The following is a 23,601-nucleotide window of genomic DNA, read 5'->3' on the forward strand; positions in this document are numbered from 1 at the left end:
AGGTTGCCTACCCCTGTGCTAGAGTTTCTTTAGCCGTGATTTCTGTTTTGCAGGGGGTTGGACTAGAATGGATGGCCCTTGGTCCAACTCTCCAGTGCTATGGTTCTATGAGGGAGGAGGAGTCTCTGGCTCTGCTCCATCTTTGAGGGCTGCTGCCACGTAACCCGAGGTGCCGTTCTCAGGGCAGGTATCTCAGGCACAAGTGGTGAGCCTTCCCTGCCCCCTGGGCTTGTCCTCGCTCTCTGCATTTGATGACTCCGGTTATGAACTTGCTCTTTTCTCGCACAGTCTCTGCCAACTGTCGCCTCATGACAACCTATCTGTGGCTGCCACACCTGGACTGTAGTTCGGGGTTCATCAACTGCAGAGCAGGTAGAAAAAATGCCCTAGGGCCAAGGCCGGTTGGGTCTCAGGAAGAAGGCCTTACCCATTACCTGCTTTTAACAGGAGATTATAAGAACCGAAGCCTCCGGCATGCAAAGTATAGTATCCTAGAGTTGGAAGGTTCTCCAAAGGTCATCTAGTCCAACCCCCTGCTGAATCAGGAGGTCCGCTGCCATGGCATCCCACCACCTTCTGAGACAGTCTGTTCCATGGAGCAACATCTTAGGCCATTGAGATGTTTGGGTTATTTTTATTATGTATTTTGTGCTTTGCATATTGTAACTTTGTGCGGTGCTCTGCCCTGAGACCTATGGGTATAGGCAGTATGGAAACAACAACAACAACAACAACACTCTTAGGTAGCATTTCAAGAGGAACAGCAATGAATGGTGCCCAGTATTCATAAATCCTTGTGGTGAGTGATCTTTCTCTTGCAACAGAAACGGAGATATTATTAACACCGAATTGCAGCAAGATGAGAAAAAGCAGCCGGGCAGGGCAGGAACCAGCAATGCCAGCACAGAAGCTAAGGGAAGATAAATAGAGCAGCTATTTTGGGCAGCTCCCCACTAAATCAAGGAAATAAATACAGTGGTACCTCGGGTAACATACGCTTCAGGTTACAGACTCTGCTAACCCGGAAATAATACCTCAGGTTAAGAACTTTGCTTCAGGATGAGAACAGAAATCACAGCGGCAGACGCCATTAGCTAAAGTGGTGCTTCAGGTTAAGAACAGTTTCAGGTTAAGAACAGACCTCCAGAACGAAATAAGTTCTTAACCTGAGGTACCACTGTACTTAACTAACTAACCAACCAGTCGTGTTGCAGATAGTTCCCTTCTGGTCCTCCCACCAATAAATCCTTGCCCCCCCCCCCCAACACATAGCTGCCAACCTTCCCTTTTTTGCGGGAAATTCCTTGCTAATCCCTTATTTTCGAGGCTGCTGATCCCTTATTTTCAAATTTGAAAGTTGACAGTTATGCCCCAACATAAATCCTGGCTACGCCCAGGGGCGCACACAACAATCAGGAAGACTTTCCGTTTCTATGAAAACGAAACCTAAAAAGCAGAAGTTTCTGGGCAGCCTCCCTTCTCGGTTAAGAGCTCCTCTGGAAGAGGAAAGAGCTCCGTGGGAAGACAAGCATGGCTCAGGTGACCTCAGCATCCCTCTCCGAGAGCCAGGTAAGCCCCCGGACTTGTCCTGGGAGGGCTCGGCTGAGTTTCAGGGAACAAGGAAACTCTCGGGGGCATTTACAGCCAAGGCATCCTTCGGAAGCTCTTTCCAGATTTGCTCCGCTTCCGTGCCGTGACAAGCGATCAGTTTTTAGGGGGTCCAGCTTTTAGGGGGTCCTCAGTGCACCCTCTCCTCCTTTTCAAGCTACTGCAGCCCAGAGGGAGCTGTTCCTCCCTCTCCATTTCCTTGCCTTCTTTTGCATGGTGGGAAAAGGGGGGGGGGGAGAGAAGGGGGGAAGCTGCAGGACCAGGAAGACGCTCAAGGATTTTAGTGCGCACAGGCAAGGGGGTGGGCAGCAGGAGACCCCGATGCCCCCCCCCCGCCCTGGCGCTGGTCCTGCAAGTGATAAGCTCTAACATAGGAACTTGGGTGGGTGTTAAAAGTAGAGGAGGGGAGGGTGAAAGCGAAGGAGGGGGGGGAGATATAGAGAATTAAGGACAGGCAGGGGGGAGAAACTCGGTTCAGTAAGGAAACCCAGCCAGATGGATGGGATATAAATAATAAGTTGTTGTTGTTGTTGTTTACAGCTAAATCTACCAAGTTAATGTTTTCTGGACAATATTCAAACCAAAACAAAGCTATCCTCTAAAATTTTCAGTTGTCCAAATTTTGCAATGTTTACAGAAATTTATATTTTACCAGTGAAAATGAAATGCAAGCATGCATTATGCTGGGAGGAATTGCTTGCAAAAATGTGTGCATTAGTCAAGACTGCATCTAAAGATGTGTTTATTCTGAGAAAACTGCATTAAAGTGCTGGTGAATTTTCATGACAATTTTTTAAAAAACAACAACCCACAAATTCCTGCAAAATGTGGAGAACTGGATTTAAGATGTGGGGGGGGGATGAGAAACTGAGGGAAATGAAATTGGCTTCCATCTGTAATACAGGGCTTGGTGGGAGTGAAGAGGGGCCAGAGTGCCTAAGAGGCTCTGAACAGATTTGATATCACCAGAGTGGAACCAGCAAATACTCTGTCTTACCCAGGAAAGGGATTTGCCCCCATCTAAAAGTGTTTTGGGAAAAGGCATTTTTCATGTCCGCTGTTAGAGGCAGTAAGACTTTGCATACCAGTCACAGGGGGGCTGGGCAATGTCCTACTTGTGGGTTTCGCAAAGGCATCTGGTCTTCCACCCTGAGAAGAGGATGCTGAGCTAGATGAACCATGGGCCAGATCCAGATTCTTACCTTCTTGTGTGTCCTTGCAAGAATACCTTCATCTAGGTTTGGTCCTTTTCTTAACTCAGCAGGAAGCTGAACGGTATCAGGAAATGAGTAATTATTAACTCGTTCTGCCTTCTTGCAATTGTGTTAGGCAATGCTAAGTACACAGTTTCCATTATAAATAATAATTCATGCCCTGCCTCAATCCAAAACTATAAAAAGGAGAGCTCAGGGGGCATATAAGGTGTTGGGACAGCATCTTATCTTATGCCCAGCCATGTGCCTTAGTGCTCTGATACAACTGCTGGCTTGTGTACCTTGTAACCTGATCTGTGCTTGAGCCAGTTGTGCATTTGGCAACCATGGCAGCTGAGAGGCCAAGTGCCAGAAGAGGCTTCCCTTCTCCAAAGTCGTAGGTAGCCATGTCCTCTGGCTCAAGAGGATGCAAACCCTTGGAACACCTGAGCTCCAAGAGCTGGGACCAGAGCAGCAGCCCTCTAAACCCCTGGGCTGCTTCAACAAAAGCCGGTTCTGGGCCAGGAGATTCAGCTGCAAAGTGGGGCTTGTGGGATCTCTGATAGACAATGTAGATTCACCTTTGCTTTCCAAAATGTGCAGTTACGGGAAAAAATGACATACAGAAATGTGTAAGCTGGGAGGAATTTGCAACAAAATGCTGATGATTCCCCCCCCCCCCATTTTCCTATCCCTACTTGAATGGACATCTTCCAAACTATTGCCCCTTATCCTTGTTTTTCTACAACAGGAGATGGGTGAATTACAGTTCCTCTTGTGTGAGAGTTGCCACGGGGAAGTTCAGAGCCCCAAACTCCTGCCATGCCTTCACAACCTGTGCGCCCAGTGCCTCGAAGAAAACCAGCCCAGTGGTCACTGTGCCATATGCAGATCCCCGTACTCTCCCGCTGAACTGAAGCGCAACATGCTCTTTGCAAACCTTCAGTCCCAGCTGAGCATTTTCCAGAAGATCAGCCAAGGCCAAGATTTGGCCTGCAGCTGTAGCTCTGAGAGAGAGGCGGTGTTCTGGTGTTCCGAATGTGACTGGCACTTTTGCGACGGCGTGTGTTTCACAAACCACGAGAGAGTCAAGAAGAACAGCCTCCATGAAGTCAAAACACTGAAGAATCTCCAGGGCATGTCGAGCGCAAAGTTCCTTGCAGAGACCAGAAAGCAAAGTGTCATGAACTGTCCCAAAAATACCCACAATAACGATGCTGCAAGGTAGGTGGTCCGTTAGCACTTCATTCTCAGTCTGAGATCCAGGGCCGTCTTAAGCATATCCTGCACCGTGGTGCCAAGATCCCTTCGCCCCCCCATTTCCAGGGATGTTTACCTTTTCCCAAGCCTCTGCGGGGATCACTCTCCTACGAAGACTTGGGAAGGAAGCTGCACGCCCACCAGCCCTAATGTTGACGGGGCACGGCTGGCGGGCGTGCAGGGAAAGGGGAGGCCGCCGGCAAAGCCGCGGAGCTCCCCCACTCGCTGGGGCGCCCCTGAAAGGCCGGCACCCTGGCACGATGCACCACTAAGCCCAATAGGAAAGACTGCTCTGCTGAGATCTTATTTTGAGTGCCAGGGTTGAGCCCACTGTCCCTACCTCTGCCTGAATGCTTGTGGGTTTCCTGCCATGGGTGTCTGATTGGCCACTGTGAGAATAGGATGCTCGACTAGATGGGCCATTGGCCGGATCCAGTGGGCTGCCTCCAATGGAATCCAGCTTCCGGGATTCAGATGGGATGAGGTTTCCTTTTTGACGGTCTGGTCTAATTTCATTTTATATACAAATACAGCAGCTTAGAAGCATCAGGTTACATGTATTTATTTAGAGCATTTGTGACCTGTGGTTGAGCCAGAAATACTCCCAGAACAGATTACATACAATCAAAATGAGCCAGTACCGCAGGTCTATGTGAGTGTCCGGGTTCAGTAAACATTCTTTCCCTCTCTGCATGTTTTATGATCAACTCAGTGCATCAGTATTGGCAATTGTGTCAACTTATCTTTTTAAAAAGGACGCAGGTGGCACTATGGGTTAAACCACAGAGCCTAGGACTTGCCGATCAGAAGGTCGGACGTTCAAATCCCTGCGACGGTGTGAGCTCCTGTTGTTTGGTCCCAGCTCCTGCCAACCTAGCAGTTCGGAATCACATCAAAGTGCAAGTAGATAAATAGGTCCCGCTCTGGCGGGAAGGTAAACGGTGTTTCCGTCCGCTGCTCTGGTTCGCCAGAAGTGGCTTAGTCATGCTGGCCACATGACCCAGAAGCTGTACGCCGGCTCCCTCAGCCAATAAAGCGAGATGAGCGCCGCAACCCCAGAGTCAGTCATGACTGGACCTATTGGTCAGGGGTCCCTTTACCTTTAGCTTTATCTTTTTAAAAAGAACTAATTTTTGGTGTTACTAGAATTTAAAATAATCATAATGAAAAAACTATTAATAATAATAATAATAACTATGAGTCGCGGTCCCAATAACAAAGCCAATGGCGTTTGATTTACAGAGTCTATTGCAATGAGTGTAAGCGGCCCATGTGCGTGGTTTGCGTTACGCTGGACAGCAAACACCAGAGCCAGCACTGCGAAATACAGGACGAAATCAAGCGCATGCAAAACGAGCTGCAGAGCATGCAAAGAGAGCTCAAGAAAAGCAACCACAGCGAAACCTACCGCAACCTCCAGGAGCTGGTGGCAAGCATGGAGAAGACGAGGAACGAGACGAGGGAGCTGATCCAGCAACAGATTGCCAAGATGGTGAAGGTGCTGCAAGAAAAGGAGGCCGAGTTCCTAGCAGAAGTGGAGGACCAGCACCAGCAACAAGTCAAGGATGTAGAGAGGATGCTCAAGGACGTGGAAGGCCTAGTCAAGAGGATGGCATCCAGCGAGCAGCTGGTGGAGAAGATGCAGCTCTACGCTTCTGACCAGGTGGTCTTGGAGATGCAACCCTACATCAAAAGTTCACTGGAGAAGCTCAGAGATAACCAGCCACCAGTTGTCAATTTCCAGATCCAAGCGAGGGACTTTGCAGAGGTCAAGATCCAGCTCCAGGCTCTGTATGAAAGAGTGACAAAGGCCAGAGGTGAGAGTCTTGAAGAACAATGACTGGCTGGTGTGACTGGGTAGGAGAGGAAGTGAGCCCAGTGGCAGACCAGTGGCCTAGGCCCAGTGGTGGCACCAGGGCAGGACTTCTACACTGGTTCTTTGCCAGAGCAAAGAAATAATCAGAGCCACCTTGTTGGTGTTTCCTCTTACACACCCGCCAGTCAGAAGCTCTCAACATACTGACTGTCATAGCTCATGTGCAGAGAGATTTCAGCTTTCAGAGTATCTAGATTGAATACTTTCTGCAGCTCGTCTCCAGATAGGCAGAACAAAAAGATCTGTGCAGCTGCTGCCCACTTTTTTGTGACAGATTTGCACAGATTGTAAGAGGTCATACTTTTTGTATGTTGCCATCACTGTGACAAACTTTTGAGTGAAGGAAAGTTGTTTAGCTGGTAGGCTTCAGGGTGGAAGTCTAGAGACCCCATCAACAGAATGAGCAGGAGGGGCCCCCAGAACCACAGGTGAACCACAGGCACATGACCATCTCAAAAAGTGCCGTTCATAAGATAATTAAGCCCAGAGTCTGGACAATGGAGTGGTGCATGCTCTAGTTATCTCCCGCTTGGACTACTGCAATGTGCTCTATGTGGGGCTACCTTTGAAGGTGACTCGGAAACTGCAATTAATCCAGAATGCAGCAGCTAGACTGGTGACTATGAGTGGCTGCCAAGACCATATAACACCAGTCCTGAAAGACTTATATTGCCTCCCAGTATGTTTCCGAGCACAATTCAAAGTGTTGGTGCTGACCTTTAAAGCCCTAAATGGCCTTGGTCCTGTATACCTGAAGGAGCGTCTCCACCCCCATCATCCAGCCTGGACACTGAGGTCCAGCGCCGAGGGCCTTCTGCCGGTTCCCTCGCTGCAAGAAGTGAGGTTACAGGGAACCAGGCAGAGGGCCTTCTCAGTAGTGGCGCCTGCCCTGTGGAACGCCCTCCCAGCAGATGTCAAGGCAATAAACAACTTGTTGTTTAATCGTTTAGTCGTTTCCGACTCTTCGTGACCCCATGGACCAGAGCATGCCAGGCACTCCTGTCTTCCACTGCCTCCCGCAGTTTGGTCAGACTCACGTTTGTAGCTTCGAGAACACTGTCCAACCATCTGGTCCTCTGTCGTCCCCTTCTCCTTGTGCCCTCCATCTTTCCCAACATCAGGGTCTTTTCCAGGGAGTCTTCTCTTCTCATGAGGTGGCCAAAGTATTGGAGCCTCAGCTTCAGGATCTGTCCTTCCAGTGAGCACTCCGGGCTGATTTCCTTCAGAATGGAGAGGTTTGATCTTCTTGCAGTCCATGGGACTCTCAAGAGTCTCCTCCAGCACCATAATTCAAAAGCATCAATACTTCGGCGATCAGCCTTCTTTATGGTCCAGCTCTCACTTCCATACATCACTACTGGGAAAACCATGGCTTTAACTATACGGACCTTTGTTGGTAAACAACTATTTTACTTTTAAAAGACAACTGAAGGTGGCCGTGTTTAGGGAAGTTTTTAATGTCTGATGCTGTATTGTTTTTAATATTCGGTTGGAAGCTGCTCAGAGTGGCTGGCGAAACCCAGTCAGATGGGTGGTGTATAAATAATAATAATAGTCTAAAATTTCCCTAACTGCACCACTGGTTGAAATCCTGACATCTTGATACTGCCAGCAAAAGCAGACAACACATAGCTGCACAGCCCAGTGGTTCTGGTATATAATTTGTCACCTAATCTTAGTGCATTGCATTGTGGATGCAATGTTTTGCTGATACTTCATCCCTGCCCACAATTTGACAAAAGCTGGATGCCCCCAGGTCTACTATGCAAAGTCATAAGAAAAGACTGCTGGCCCAGGACGAGTGACCCATCTCGTTCTCATCATCAGCCAACTGGCTGCTCCTTGCAGGAAGCCCCTAGAGCAGAACCCGGGCGCAAGAGTAGCTCTCCCCTCAACCGCAGCTCCCAGCTACTGGCGCTCAGAAGCAAGCTGCCTCTTACAGTTTGCGCTGTTGCAAAATGGAGACGGTCCTAAGAAGTGGGCGTTCGTGGGATTTATGATTATATAGAACAATAAGGATGACTGACAGGCAAAAGTTAAAAAGGTCTTTTCATTAATGCTTTCTGGTGCAAGGATGGTCAGTTTTATAGAATAGTAAAGTTTCAAAGTGAAATACATTCCTTAACGTTTTGTGTAGGAAGATGGAAAACTAACAGAGATATGCCAGTAATGGCTGCAGAATTGAAATACTTGGTGATTCTGTCTCTGAATAGGAACAGACCAGTTTGCTCCATTTTCTAATTAATAATGCCTCACTCTTTTTTTAGAAGCTGTCCCAGGTGGACCGGAAACTGCACCCAATCAGGTGAGAGCTGCTTTTGCATACATTGGGACTGGGGAACAAGTGAGCCTCGAGACGCTACTGGACTGCAGTTCCCATCAGTCCCAGGCGGCATGGCCAATGGCTAAGGATGATGGGAGTTGTGGCCCTACAAATTCTGGAGGGCTGAAGGTTCCTCTGTCTCTGGTGTTCATCTTGAACTGTCGTCTCCATATTGACAAACTCCAGCTGCATATATAAGGGATCTTTTCAGAGATGCCACTCAGGAGAGAAAAGAGAGAGTTTACGGGAGAAGCTGACAGTTTAACCATTGGATAGTGAATGGGGTTAGATAGGCAGGGCAACTTGCTTTCGAATCCTTGAGTGGAAGGGAAATCCTATCAGGAGCTGAGTGGCTTGCAAAATATGCTCATAGAATTAGAATTCTAGAGTTGGAAGAGCCCCTGAGGGTCATTGTCATGACTGAGTTGAATAGGATCCAAAATGCAGCAGTCTGATTGGTCCTAGAATAATAGGATCCAAAATGCAGCAGTCTGATTGGTCCTAGAACAATAGGATTCAGAATGCAGCAGTCTGATTGGCCCTAGTACAATAGGATCCAGAATGCAGCAGTCTGATTGGTCTAGCTGAATAAAGAGAATGAAATCCACTCTCGACTCCGAGTATTTTCAGTCATCTAGTCAAAGGCAGCTCACAGATAAAACAGAAACAGCTGAAAACTGGGGAGGGGAACATCCTTAAAAACATTTAAGTGTGTGTGTGTGTGTGTGTGTGTGTGTGCGCGCGCGCGTCTATTAAGATATACAGATCTTTGCAATAAAAACACCCCAACACCAGTCCTTTTCTTAAAAACAGGCAGTACCCAAAAGCCTGTTGGGAACAAGAAAGTCTTTGCTTGCCATCAAATTGGGCTGCTTAAAATCCTCTGTAAACTGTGTGTGTCTTGAACTAAGTTTTTGTGCCTCACTGTGGAAACCTTCACAGAGTGTTCAGAACACAATTAGATACACACGTTGGAAGTAACTCCTCACATTTTGGACCTCTGGGGAGGGAGGAAGTGGAGCCTTTACCTTGCTACTGTTTTATTATAAACACTACCACAAATAGTTAACTTCAGAGTATTCATGTGATAATAGAGGGAGTTTTCTCCCTCTAAAACACTCATAAAACTGTTTGCATTACCCATCCACAGAGAGGGTGTGAAAAACAGCCTCCCCGCCATCGCCTTAATGCAGTGGCCAGAAAGACAGATGCCAGCGACCCAGATGGCCCCAGCAGCAGCAACAACGCAAGCACCAGTAATCTGGTAAGTCAGAGAGCACAATTCCCCTCCCTCTGTTCCCCTCCCACTGTCCTGCATTCTCTGGTTGTGACGAATGTGGGAAGGGGGCTTCCTTCTAGGGGTGTGTGTGTGTGTGTGTGTGTGTGTGAGAGAGAGAGAGAGAGAGAGATTGGAACAGTAAAAATGTGGGGTAATGCTAGGGTTGCCATATGTCTGGAATTTCCTGGTAAAGGTAAAGGTAAAGGTAAAGGTACCCCTGACCGTTAGGTCCAGTCGCAGATGACTCTGGGGTTGTGTGCTCATCTTGCGCTATAGGCTGAGGGAGCCGGTGTTTGTCCGCAGACAGCTTCCAGATCATGTGGCCAGCATGACTAAGCCTCTTCTGGCGAACCAGAGCAGCGGACGGAAACTCCGTTTGCCTTCCCGCCGCAGCGGTACCTATTTATCTACTTGCACTTGACGTGCTTTCAAACTATTAAGTGGGCCAGGAGCTGGGACTGTACAATGGGAGCTCACGGGGATTCGAACGGCCGACCTTCTGATCAGCAAGCCCTAGGCTCTGTGGTTTAGACCACAGCGCCACCCACGTCCCTGGACATATGCATAATACTGCAGTTGGAAGCAGTTTCCGGGTGGAAATTGCAAAAATGCCAGTCGGATGGCAACCCATGTCGGCAGTGTTGGTTTGGGCAACTTTCTTTAAATTAGCTTTAAAGCTCAACAGCTTCAGGCAAACCCCCCCACCCCCACCCCCAAAGCTCAATAACTTTTGCGTCTGGATTTTATGGCAACACTATATGATGTGGAAGAATCAGAGGGCTCATCTATACTTCCCCTACTTCCAATACTTCTCAACCATATTCTGTACTGACTTATTATCCTGTATCCAATACCTGATTTTGTTAAAATCAGTTAATATTTTTATTAAAGTTTTGTTGTGATACAGCAAGGTGTAGAAAACGAATGTAAATAAAAAACAGAAACAGCTACCCAAAGTAAAAATAGAATACAGAGCCCTCTCTTAAAAGTAGTTCTCTCACCCTGGGAGACCGGCACTTCCCAGTTTCTCATCCAGCGTCCTCCATCAACTATTTTCCATGGCATGCAGTCCCTGGACGCTAATAAAGATCCCAGACATAGGACTTGAAAGATATAAGAACAGAAAATGAAGAAGAGAAGGGGGAGGGGATAAAAAGAAAGAAGCAGGAAGAATAAAGGAAGGGGGGGAGAAAAGAAAAAGAAACAAATAAAAATAAAACAGAGTTCCGATTTTCCATCTGCCAGTTACATAAATAAGTTATTTAAGATATGCACTCCATGATAGCATCCATCTTCTCCACTTTCTGTTAAACAATATTTCTTTTAAATTCAAATGTCTCAAAATCACTCATTTCTTTTCCCCACAAAAATGCAAAGAGCCCAAAGTAGTAGTATTAATAATATAGTAGTAAATGCAACTGTGTTCAAAGATTAAAACCTCTCAGCTGTAAGATCAAGGGGGAATTTGGTTCACTTTTTATTAGGGGACAGGTCCCCTTAACATTTCTGACAAAGATGGCCTGCATTGTCTTTAGAGTGGCATTTTCAATGAGAAATATTTGTGGGCCTAAGTTGAATTCTTCAGAAGAGCAAATTTTTATTAGATGGAATGCCTAACTTTAACGACTATTTTAACTGCGTAATATTTTTGTATGTGTGGTTTTGGGGTTTTTTTGTATCTCACTTTGTAGTGGCTTTCGCTGCACAAAGGAATTAATTAATTAGTGGCCATATAATCCTGTTCCGTGCTCTTGTCTCCCAGGGCCACCTCCCGAAGTCGCCAGCAAAGAGGAACTATGCCTACCTGGAAAGGGCTGTCCAAACCCCTACAAAAGTGGTGAAAATGGAACATGATGATGATGCTGGTGCCAGATCCAGGCAGCTGCCTAGCAACAGGAGGCTGGAACAAACTTGGACCAGTTCTCAATCTCCAGGATGCTCCCCTTCCACAGGGAGCAGGAACAAGGCAGGAGAAGGCATGGACAGCTCAAAGTGTCCCCCCATGTCTGACCCAGAGCTGTCTGAGCCAGGTACAGACAGAAGCTGCTGTTTTACTCAGGGATTCTTAAGACCCAGTCACACATTTTTGATATCTTTTTTGAGAGGTGCAGGATACTAATGGCTTCTCATCGTGAGAAGTGAGCTTCTCATTGTGAAATCGACAGCCTCAAGAAGGCTGAATTGTTTAATCCAGGTATTTTTATTTATCTGTGGCATTCATATCCCACCTTTTTCGCCAAGGAGCTCCCCACCTCCCCATTCTTAGGCTGAAGGGCAGGGACTGGCCTCAAGTTACCCAGTGAGCTTCATGGCTGAGTAGGGACTTGAACCCTGGTCTCTCCCCGGTCATCGTCTGACCAACTACTACACCATGCTAGCTCTCAAATAGTAACATTGGTATGTCGTCAGCAGGATTTGAACCCGTGGAGCAAGATCCCAGTGGATTTCTAATCTATCACCTGAACCACTTGGCCACCAAGTGTGAGGAATCTGGTGCCCTGCAAATGTCGTTGAACTACAACTCCCACCCACATCCCTGACCATTGAAATCTAACAGCCTCTGGAGGGATGCGGTCTCCCTACCCCTAGTTTAATCAGTCAGGTCATGTAGTGGATTGAAACCTTCTCTATTGATTAAAAAGCACCCACAATCAAACAGGTTTTCAAAAATACAGTGGTACCTCAGGTTACATACGCTTCAGGTTACAGACTCCGCTAACCCAGAAATAGTACCTCGGGTTAAGAACTTTGCTTCAGCATAAGAACAGAAATTGTGTGGCGGCAGCGGGAGGCCCCATTAGCTAAAGTGGTGCTTCAGGTTAAGGACAGTTTCAGGTTAAGAACGGACCTCTGGAACGAATTAAGTTCTTAACCCGAGGTACCACTGTATATATTTTTAATACAGGTACATACACAAATCTCGGAAGAAGCATTACCTGGTTGAAAGAAAGGCAGGAATGCCTCTTTTAAACTGGAGCCAGGTGTGAGAGAAGTATGCCTCGTCCAAAAATAAAAATGTGTTTGTTTGTGTGTACAGTGGTACCTTAGGTTAAGAACTTAATTTGTTCTGGAGGTCCGTTCTTAACCTGAAACTGTTCTTAACCTGAAGCACCACTTTAGCTAATGACGCCTCCCGCTGCCACCGTGCCGCCGCTGTGAGATTTCTGTTCTCATCCTGAAGCAAAGTTATTAACCCGAGGTATTATTTCTGAGTTAGCGGAGTCTGTAACCTGAAGCATCTGTAACCTGGAGCGTCTGTAACCCGAGGTACCACTGTATATTGTAACTTAGCATTAGAAAGTGCTTTCCGATACTAAGAGCCACTTGGCAGTGGGAAAGGCCAGCGCAGAAGGCTAGCCTTCATTCGATGTCCGGCTTTTCTCTTGCAGGTGATGCTCCTGTGAGCATTTCCTCGGGAGACGAAATCACCGACGACGAATCTGTGGTGAGTGCAGAGACCCAGGTGCTGCCACGCTGTCGCATGGTGCCCTCCTCACTGCCCCCTGGACAACGGAGTCCCTTGTGAAGGCCGTGGTCTCCCAGCACATTGGTGGCCCTTTTCAACTATACAGAATAATAAAAGAGCAATCCTTTTCTTGCACCTGATTGTGACATAGGCGCAGCGAAGCAAACCTTCGATGTTCGTAGAATTGCAGAGTTGGAAGGGACCCTGAGGGTCATCTAGTCCAACCCCCTTCCAGTGCAGGAATCTCAGCCAAATCATCCAAGACAGATGGCCAGCCAACCTCTGCTTAAATACCTCCAAGGAAGGAGAGTCCACCACCTCCCGAGGGAAATTGTTACACTGTCAAACAGCTCTCACTGTCAGAAAGTTCTTCCTGATGTTTAACCAGAATATCCCTTCTTGTAACTTGAAGCCATGGGTTTGAGTCAGTGACGGATTTACGTATAAGCTAAACAAGCTATAGCTTAGGGCCCCACTCTTTTGCCCCCCCTCCAAAAAATATACTTCTTCTTAATTGTATTTCACTATTAATATACTTCTACTTAATTGTATTTCAGTTCAACAATTACTTGGATGAAATACATATTTTGTTGTGTGCAAATGGCTTTAGATACCTATTAGGTCCATAAATTACCATATAGCATATGTTCAACACAGGAAAAACCAGCAACAATTTGTTGTTGACAAAGGACAGCTGGACATATAAAGGGCCCCATTATCTTCAGTAGCTTAGGGCCTCATCAGACCTAAATCCGGCCCTGGTTTGAATCCTACCCTCCAGAGCAGGAGAAAACAAGCTTGTTCTATCCTCCATGTGACAGGCCTTGAAATATCTGAAGATGGCTATCATATCTCCTTTCAGTCTCATCTTTTCCAGGCTAAACATACCCCGCTCCTTCAACCACTCCTCATAAGGCTTGGTTTATAGACCCTCGATCATCTTGGTGGCCCTCCTCTGCACACCTTCCAGCTTGTCAACATCCTTCTTAAATTATGGTGCCCAGAATTGGACACAGTATTCCGAGTGGGGTCTGACCAAGGAATAATAGAGTGGAACTGTTCCTTGCCTTGATCTGGGCACTAGCCTAGAATAGCATTCCCCATTTTTGCTGCTGCATCACACTGTTCATTCATGCAAAGCTTGTGGTCTCCTAAGACCCCTGGATCCTTTTCACATGTACTGCTAGTAAGCCAGGTGTCCCCCCATCATATATTTGTGCATCTGGTTCCTCCTGCTTAAGTGTAGAACATTTGTACCCATTGAAATTCATTTTGTAAGTTTAAGTCCAAGTTTCCAATCTGTGAATCCAGAGTCTGTCTTCTGCTGCATTGGCTACCCTTCCCAGGTTGCTGTCACCTGCAAGTTTGATGAGCATCCCCTCAATTCCTTCATCCAAGTCATTTATAAAGATGTTTAACAACAACGGGCCCAGGACAGAACCCTGCGGCACCCCATTTGTCACTTTTTCCCAGAATGAGGAAGAATCACCTTAATGGTCCACTTTGTAAATCAGCCGAAAGGTGATGTTTGAATACAAAAATCTTACTCGTGACATTTTTCCTGCAATTCCTGGGGGTTTGGACCAGATGACCTTTGGGGGGCAGGGCCAGATTTATGTATAAGCTAAGCAAGCTATAGCTTAGGGCCCCACTCTCTTGGGGGCCCCCCAAAATGTACTTCTTAATTGTATTTCACTGTTAATATACTTCTTAATTGTATTTCAGTTCAACAATTGCTTTGATAAAATACATATTTTGTTCTGTGCAAATGGCTTTAGATACCTATTAGATCCGTAAATTACCATATAGCATATATCCAACACAAAAAACAGCAGCAATTTGTTGTTGACAAAGGACAGCTGGACATATAAAGGACCCCATTACCTTCAGTAGCTTAGGGCCTCATCAAACCTAACTCCGGCCCTGCTTGGGGGTATCTTCCTTCTCGACAGTTCTGTGATTCTGCGAATAAAATCTTGTTAGTCTTTTAAGTTGTCACAATGCTCTTTTTTCTGAGTCGTGGAACCCTCCATCCCCAAGGCAGCAGTGCAGTGGCTGTGGCTGGGGGAGGGAGGTGAGTCAGTGGCCCATAACCTCTGAAGTGTCCCCCCCCCCACTTGTCTGTCTTCTCGCCAGGAATCTAGCTTGCTACGGGACATCAGGAACAGATCACAGAATAGCCAGGAAGAACGCCTGAGGCAGGAGTTTCAGTTGGGGCAAGTGACCATGGTGTTCTTCGACCTGAAGCTTCTACGTAAGGGGCTGAGAGCCACTTTTGAAATCAGATACGGCAAAATTATCTCTTGGGAAGAAGGGGTGGGGGAGAAATTCAGTTCAATTTGCATTTGAAGGCAAATTTACTTGATTTGCAATTTCCAAAACAATGCATAAACCGAAACCCAGCCATCCTGCAAAGTCTGTGCTTCTGCACAGTCTGAATTTTGCAGTGCAGTTATCCAGCCAAGTCACATGCACAAAATTGCATATCCCAGGGTAAAGTGTGCATAAAAACAAATAATTTATTATTTGTACCCCGCCCATCTGGATGGGTCACCCCAGCCACTCTGGGTGGCTTCCAACAAAGATTAAAAATACATTAAAATGTCACACATTAAAAACTTCCCTAAACCGAGCTGGCTTCAGATGTCTTCTAAATGTCAGGTAGTTGTTTATCTCTTTGACATCTGATGGGAGGGGGTTCCACAGGGCGGGCACCACCACTAAGAAAGCTCTTCGCCTGGTTCCCTGTAACCTCACTTCTTGCAGTGAGGGAACTGCTAGAAGGCCCTCGGCACTGGACCTCAGTGTCCGGGCTGGACGATGGGGGTGGAGACGCTTCTTCAGGTATACAGGACTGAGGCCGTTTAGGGCTTTAAAGGTCAGCACCAAGACTTTGAATTGTGCTTGGAAACGTACTGGGAGACAATGTAGGTCTTTCAGGACCGGTGTTATGTGGTCTCGGCGGCTGCTCCCAGTCACCAGTCTAGCTGCTGCATTCTGGATTAGTTGTAGTTTCCGTGTCACCTTCAAAGGTAGCCCCACGTAGAGTGCATTGCAGTAGTCCAAGCAGGAGATAACTAAACCATGCACTACTCTGGCAAGACAGTCTGCGGGCAGGTAGGGTCTCAGCCTGCGTACCAGATTGAGCTGCTAGACAGCTGCCCTGGACACAGAATTGACCTGTGCCTCCATGGACAGCTGTGAGTCCAAAATGACTCCCAGGCTGCACACCTGGTCCTTCAGGGGCACAGTTACCTCATTCAGGACCAGGGAGCCCTCCACACCTGCCCGCCCCCTGTCCCCCAAGAACAGTACTTCTGTCTTGTCAGGATCCACCCTCAATCCATTAGCTGCCATCCATCCTCCAACAGTCTCCAGGCACTTACACAGGATCTTCACTGCCTTCACTGCTTCCGATTTAAAAGAAAGGTAGAGCTGGGTATCATCTGCATATTGATGGACACCCAGCCCAAACCCCCTGAAGATCTCTCCTAGTGGTTTCATGTAGATGTTAAAAAGCATGGGGGAGAGGACGGAACCCTGTGGTATCCCACAAGTGAGGGCCCAGGGGTCTGAACACTCATCCCCCACCATCACTTTTTGGACGCGGCCCAGGAGGAAGGAGTAGAACCACTGTATAGCAGTGCCCCCAGCTTCTCTAGACGGTCCAGAAGGATACTATGATCAATTGTATCAATAGCCGCTACAATAAAGTCTTACATTCGGGAAAACTGGTTTGCAGAAATGTGCAGATTGGGCAAAACGGTGCACACAAATGTGTAGATGAGGAGAGATTTGAACTAAAATGTTGCTGGCTTTTCATGAGGAGTTTCTCTTTTTTTAAAAAAATCTACAAACTGATGTGGAATTGTGGAGAACCAAACCTAAGACTGGAAAAAGAGAAACCGAGAGAAACCCAAATTGGCATATGTTCCCATCCCTACCTGGGAGTGAAGGGAGAGGCTGGCGTATCAGAGGGGCATCGGGAAAGGGGCTCTCACCTGCTGCCCTCCTTCCAGCAGGGAAGATGCTACCAACTTTTTCTTCTTCCAACATACATTCCAATGAGAGCACAAGCTGGTATCAGATCAGATCAGCCTTCTGTTTCCCAGTGGTGCCTAGCCAGGGGCCACAGGGGAAATCCACAAGTAGATGATGATGCCACAAACCCACCTTGACTTGGAGGCTCAGTCAGGGCAAGCAGAATCCTGACAAGACTCGGGTCCTGTGGCAGGTGGCCTGTTCCAGCAGGTGGGTGTGTTTGTCATGCACATACCCTTGAAAGTCTGAGGTGCTCCAACATTGGGAGCCCCTTTCCCCAACTTCGTGGAAAGGGATAGCCTGGCCACCTTGTGGGTAGATTACTGTGATGTTCTTTACGTGGGACTGCCCTTGAAGATAGTTTGCGGACTGCAGCTAGCACTAAAGTCTTTTTGTAAGGCTCTTTGAGGTTTCCTCCAATCAAGCAGTGTGTAAATTTTACGAAATAGATAAATAATAATATAATAATAATTTATTATTTATACCCTGCCCATCTGGCTGGGTTTCCCCAGCCACTCTGGGCGGCTTCCAATTGAATGTTAAAAACAATACAGCATCAGACATTAAAAACTTCTCTAAACAGGGAATCCTGTTGTCCTCAGTTGTCTTTTAAAGGTAAAATAGTTGTTTATTGCCTTGACATCTGCTGGGAGGGCGTTCCACAGGGCAGGCGCCACTACTGAGAAGGCCCTCTGCCTGGTTCCCTGTAACCTCACTTCTCAGTGCTGTACCTCAGTGTCCAGGCTGAACGATGGGGGTGGAGATGCTCCTTCAGGTATACAGGACCAAGGCCGTTTAGGGCTTTAAAGGTCAACACCAACACTTTGAATTGTGCTCGGAAACGTACTGGGAGCCAATGCAGATCTCTCAGGACCAGTGTTATATGGTCTCAGCAGCTGCTCCCAGTCACCAGTTTAGCTGCCGCATTCTGGATTAGTTGTAGTTTCCAGGTCACCTTCAAAGGTAGCCCCGCATAGAGCGCATTGCAGTCTCAGTCACCAATCTACTGTAGCTGCCACATTCTGGATTAATAAAGAGGTATAAGGGCGCTTTAAATGCATGGGTGTGATCTGAGCTTACCTATGGTCTTTCTAGCTACAAGGTGTGCTGATGGTCACTAACTCAGGTGGTTTCTAAGGGGGGAGGAGCAAGGGTTTTGCAAGGCACTTAAAAGATGCAGGGGCCCAGGTTAATGACACAGATCTGCACCCATTGCTTGGCCTCTGAGCAAACTGGATAACCACAGTGAATATGTTTGTAGGGAAGCGGTAAGAGATCAGGTCTCACACCTACACTCTGGCGTTGCCTTCTAAAAATACCCTTAAAGCAGGGGGGGGGGAGGAGGTCAGTCCATCAATGGCATATGGCTACCTAGAACGTAAGAGCCTGCTGAATCAGGCCAGTGCCCCATCCAGTCCAGCATTCTGTTCTCACAGTGGCCAACTAGATGCCTGTGGGAAACTTGCAAGCAGGTTTTGAGCCCAAGAGAAACTCTCCCCTCCTGCTCTTTCCAGCAACTGGGATTCAGAAACATCACTGCTTCCAACAGTAGAGATAGAGCAGAGGCATCCTAAAGGTAAAGGGACCCCTGACTATTAGATCCAGTCATGGCTGACTCTGGGGTTGCGGCACTCATCTCTCTTTACTGGCTGAGGGAGCCAGCCTACAGCTTCCGGGGCATGTGGCCAGCATGACTAAGCCGCTTCTGGCGAACCAGAGCAGCACACAGAAACGTCCTTTACCTTCCCGCCGGAGCGGTACCTATTTATCTACTTGCACTTTGACGCGCTTTCGAACTGCTAGGTTGGCAGGAGCAGGGACTGAGCAACGGGAGCTCACTCTGTCACAGGGATTTGAACCGCCAACCTTCTGATCGGCAAGTCCTAGGCTCTGTGGTTTAACCCACAGCACCAGAGGCATCCTGGCTAGTAGCCATTGGCAGCCCCCTCCCCCTCCGTGCATTTGTCCAGTTCTCTTTAAAAGACACTGAAATGGGTGACCATCCCTGCCTCCTGAGGAAGCAAGTGCCACAGTTTGAATCTGTGCCGTACGAAGGAGGACTTCGTTTCTTTGTCCTGAATCTTTCAGCATTCCACTTCAAAGAGAAAAACAACTACCAGACTTTTAGAAGACATCTGAAGGCAGCCCTGTTTAGGGAAGCTTTTAATGTTTAATAGGTTATTGTATTTTAGTGTTCTGTTGGAAGCCGCCCAGAGTGGCTGGGGAAACTCAGCCAGATGGGCGGGGTATAAATAATAAATTATTATTATTATCATCATCATCCATGAATTCATGTTATGAGAGAAAGACTTTTCTCTATTGACTTTCTCATGCCATAGTTGGAGGCGGTTTGCCACTGAATCCCAACTCAGCCATGAAGCTTTCTGGATGACTTTGGGTTAGTCCCTGCCTCTCAGCCCAACCTACCTCACAGGGTTGTTGTGTGGGATTAAATGAGACGGGGGGAGAACCACGAAGAAAAAAAGGTGGGGTATAAATGCAGTAAATAAATGATAATAAATAAATCAGCAACCCATTTGGCCTGGCTTCTTGCCTGAAATAACCTGATGGCCCTTGAGTAATATTTATTTACAGTGGTACCTCAGGGTTACAGGTGCTTCAGGTTACAGACTCTGCTAACCCAGAAATAGTACCTCGGGTTAAGAACTTTGCTTCCAGGATGAGAACAGAAATCGCATGGAGGCAGCGCAGCGGCAGCGGGAGGCCCCATTAGCTTAAAGTGGTACTTCAGGTTAAGAACAGTTTTAGGTTAAAAACGGACCTCCGGAATGAATTAAGTTCTTAACCCGAGGTAATAATAATAATAATAATAATAATAAATTTTATTTATATCCTGCCCTCCCCAGCCGAAGCCGGGCTCAGAGCGGCTAGCATCAAATGTATAATACATTAACATAAAATCAGACAATCAATTAAAATACATCCTCAAATCAGATCAGGATCAGAATAAAATCCAATTGGATGGCAGCCCACAGATTAGGGTTGGGGACCTTAAATGCTCACCAGGCCCAACTGTTTGTGCTGAAATTATATGGGCCTGTGAGAAAAAATTGGGAGGCCACTTTCATGCAAGTTCTTATGAAAGGGGAGAGGAAGTCAGACTGAACCCCGACCAAAGGCCAGGCAGAACAGCTCCGTCTTGCAGGCCCTGCGAAAAGATGTCATTTAAAAAAAAAAAAATTATTGAAGATTTTTTATTACAATAGAAAGAAAGGAAAAAAGAAAAAAAAAAACAACATAACAGAGTACAAACAATGTTCCTTCTCTTCATTATTGGACTCCCTCACGTCTCTCACTCCTACTTTCCAAATTTATAGAACCTTAACCAGCAAATTATCACCTTGTTTCCATTCTTATTGTACACTTTTCCAATATTTTATCCCTAACTTTGAATAATTTTATCTAGATCTTAAATCTCTAATCTTACCATAATATTTATTCAAAATCTATTTTTCTCATAAAATTCACTCATTCTCACAATCTTTTCACCAAATTTTATGGTGCCCAGTTGTTTTCAAATCTCTCATCCTTCTTAACTCTCGTACAATTTACAGTGCTTTTGTAAATAGTCCTTGAATTTCTTCCAGTCCTCTTCCACTGCTTCCTCTCCCAGGTCTCGAATTCTGCCAGTCATTTCTGCTAACTCCATGTAGTCCATCAGTTGCATCTGCCATTCTTCCAGTGTGGGCAAATCTTGGGTTTTCCAATATTTAGTGATGAGTATCCTTGCTGCTGTTGTTGCATACATAAAAAATGTTCTATCATTCTTTAACACCCTCTGGCCAACAATCCCCAAAAGGAAGGCCTCTGGCTTCTTAGGGAAGGTATACTTAAATACCTTTTTCAGCTCATTATATATCATTTCCCAGAAGGCCTTAACCCTGGGGCAGGTCCACCAGAGGTGAAAGAACGTTCCTTCAGTTTCCTTACATTTCCAACACTTACTGTCTGACAAGTGGTATATTTTTGCTAGCTTGACTGGGGTCATGTACCACCTATATATCATTTTCATAATATTTTCTTTTAAGGCATTACATGCCGTAAACTTCATACCGGTGGTCCATAACTTTTCCCAGTCAGCAAACATAATATTATAGCCAATGTCCTGTGCCCACTTTATCATAGCTGATTTAACCGTTTCATCCTGTGTATTCCACCTCAGCAACAAGTTATACATTCTTGAAAAGCCCTGCGAAAAGATGTCATGTCCTGCAGGGCCCTACTCTCTTGTGACAGAGCGTTCCACCAGATTGGAGCCACATCCGAAAAAGCCCTGACTCTAGTTGTGGCCAACCTAACCACTGTATTTGTGATGTGCATGCCTCTGTGCTCAATCTGGACTAACCTCCTCTCACTGCTCTTTCAGCGGGTGACATCCTGCACCTGGTTGCCCTAGCAGAAGAAGAATACTGCTGCTCTGTCATGATCCGGCCGCTGTTGCCTTCCTCTGGCGGAGACGCAAGAAGCAAATTCTCCGAGACTGGGCTGGAGGGGTTCTTTGACTACATCTGCTCCCTCTCCCTGCCCATTTTGGTGGGGTATGACATCTGGTCTGTGGACCATCTCCCAGCCCTGGTTGGCGCCCTGCAAGCTATCAACAAGGAGGAAAGATTCGAAGCCTCCATCTTTGGTTTCATCGATGCCTTGCCCCTCATTAAGGAGAAGGTTCCAGAGTTGCCCAGCTACACGCTGAAAAGCCTGGATGACACATATCGCTGGGGTGACCTGAACGACACGCGGGCCGACGACTGCGCCAAGGCCCTGAAGGATTTGTGTACCGTCTTGGAGGTTAACCCTGTGATGGAGAGAAGGACAGTCATTGCCTACTCCAACATACGGTCCTACGCCTCCCTGCAACCCCTCCTGTCGCAGAAGCTCCTCTCTGAGCCCTCTGCAAAAACCTTGGCCCTGCACAATGTCTGCCTTTCCATGCTCCAGCACATCTACCAAGAAGACCCAGAAAGGGGGCTGAGCAAGTTGTGCAGGTTCCTGAATCGCCACCGAAAGGACACGGAGGAGAAAATCCAAAAGCTGAGCAAGATCCGCTTCTACTTCCAACAACTGCAATTCGGCTTCTTGGCATCGGCTGCCGGCAGCAACCTCCTAGAATCTCAGAACTGGAAGGGACCCAAGAGTCATCTGGTCCAACCCTCTGCAATGCAGGAACCGCACCTGAAGAATCCCTGACCATCCGACCTCTGCTTAAAAACCTCCAAGGAAAGAGAGTCCATCACCTCTCATGGGAGTCTGTTCCACTGCTGAACAGCTCTTACCATTTTTGCGGATGTATAGTCGGAATCTCCTTTCTTGTGACTTGAAGCCATTGCCTCGAGTCCGACCCTCCAGAACAGCAGATTCTACAATTCTATGCTTCTACCATGTTAATGAAATAAGTACTAATTTTTTTTTACTTTTTTTTTTACTAAAGCACATCTTTATTTTGCAATCAAGCAATTAAGATCCACAAGTTAACTATGTTTTTTTCTTCAAGTTTGTACCTAGACAACTATTTGTCACTCAAAATGCAATCAGGGAACCATAACAGAAATACCCATACTGGCCCAAGCATAAAGATAAGGGAGGAAAATTAACTCAGTCAACCTGTAACATCGTTCCATGCAGCTGCATGAGTTGATAAGGTCCAGCCATTATCACCAACCTCTGGGCCACAGCTGTCAACTTTTCCCTTTTCTTGTGAGGAATCCTATTCAGAATAAGGGAATTTACCTTTTAAAAAAAGGAAACCGTTGACAGCTATGCTCTGGGGTTGACTCATCTCAGCACTGGAGTTTAATTTGCAAGTCCAGCTGAAACCTTTTGAGTAGAGCTATCTTTGTCCTCTAGTCTAGGACACTCCCACCATCCGTGACCACTGGCTACTCTGGGCAGGGTTCATGGGAGTTGAGAGTCCAACAACATCAGGTCCCCAAACTTTCCTACCCCATCCTAGAAAATGGCCCACAGGGCAACCCTATACGTCTACTTGGAAGTAAGCTCACTGAGTTTAATGAGACTTACTCTCAGGTAAGTGTGTGCAGGATTGGAGCCTAAATGTTGTATCTCAACACCTGAAGAGCACAACCAGATCGTTTGCCCATTGCTTTGTGATTCCTGATTCCTGGCAGGCAGTAATAAGCTGTGGGCTGTCCATGAGAGAATTTCAGAAGGTGCTGATTTTCTTTGCCTTGCATGAGACAAGTTGCCCTTCTAAAACCCCCTGGAAATGGAGGGGCTCCACTGCACTGCAGGGGGTTGGATTAGCGGACCCTTTGGGTGCCTTCCAACCCTACAGTTCAGTAATTCTACAATGCAACAGATCACCCTAATTGCAGATATAGCAGCCAACCCAATTTAATATCACAGCTCCAGACTACGTCAGTTCAAAAGCAGTTTCAGAACAGTTTCAGTTTCAGAACCCTTTTAAATGTGTGTGGCGGGTGGAGCTATTAGTTTCGTATTGTTCTTATTTTTACTCTGCATTCTGTGTTTTTTATATTGTATTTTTATGTTGTGAACCGCCCTGAGATCTACAAA

At 46.8% G+C, this 23,601-nt stretch overlaps 1 protein-coding gene across 3 annotated transcripts; it reads left to right on the top strand.

The window, feature by feature from the left end:
• The first annotated feature begins 1,301 nt into the window (after positions 1–1,301).
• On the top strand, positions 1,302–22,557 carry LOC310825125 (protein PML-like). Of its 3 annotated transcripts, none has more exons than XM_083698236.1 (9): positions 1,302–1,569; positions 3,553–4,025; positions 5,304–5,878; positions 8,208–8,242; positions 9,411–9,524; positions 11,302–11,569; positions 12,929–12,984; positions 15,142–15,259; positions 21,434–22,557. In XM_083698236.1, the coding sequence occupies exons 1-9, from the start codon at positions 1,531–1,533 to the stop codon at positions 22,252–22,254; spliced, it is 2,499 nt and encodes an 832-aa protein (XP_083554362.1). In that variant the 5' UTR covers positions 1,302–1,530; the 3' UTR covers positions 22,255–22,557. The 3 variants fall into 3 exon arrangements, with proteins under 3 accessions (XP_083554362.1, XP_083554363.1, XP_083554361.1); XM_083698235.1 differs by having other exon boundaries at positions 1,303–1,569; positions 8,205–8,242; XM_083698237.1 differs by lacking the exon at positions 9,411–9,524 and having other exon boundaries at positions 8,205–8,242.
• Positions 22,558–23,601: the final 1,044 nt, after the last annotated feature.

Source organism: Podarcis gaigeae (genome assembly GCF_964106915.1).
Source record: "Podarcis gaigeae genome assembly, chromosome: 9".
In the NCBI taxonomy this organism is placed as follows: domain Eukaryota; kingdom Metazoa; phylum Chordata; class Lepidosauria; order Squamata; family Lacertidae; genus Podarcis; species Podarcis gaigeae.

Bases quoted from the DNA above. Each gene is read 5' to 3' on its own strand.
- LOC310825125 (XM_083698235.1), top strand. From the start codon at position 1,531: ATGGCTCAGGTGACCTCAGCATCCCTCTCCGAGAGCCAG. The intron at 1,570-3,552 runs GTAAGCCCCCGG...TTTCTACAACAG, and splicing joins CATCCCTCTCCGAGAGCCAG to GAGATGGGTGAATTACAGTT. The intron at 5,879-8,204 runs GTGAGAGTCTTG...CTCTTTTTTTAG, and splicing joins AAGAGTGACAAAGGCCAGAG to AAGCTGTCCCAGGTGGACCG.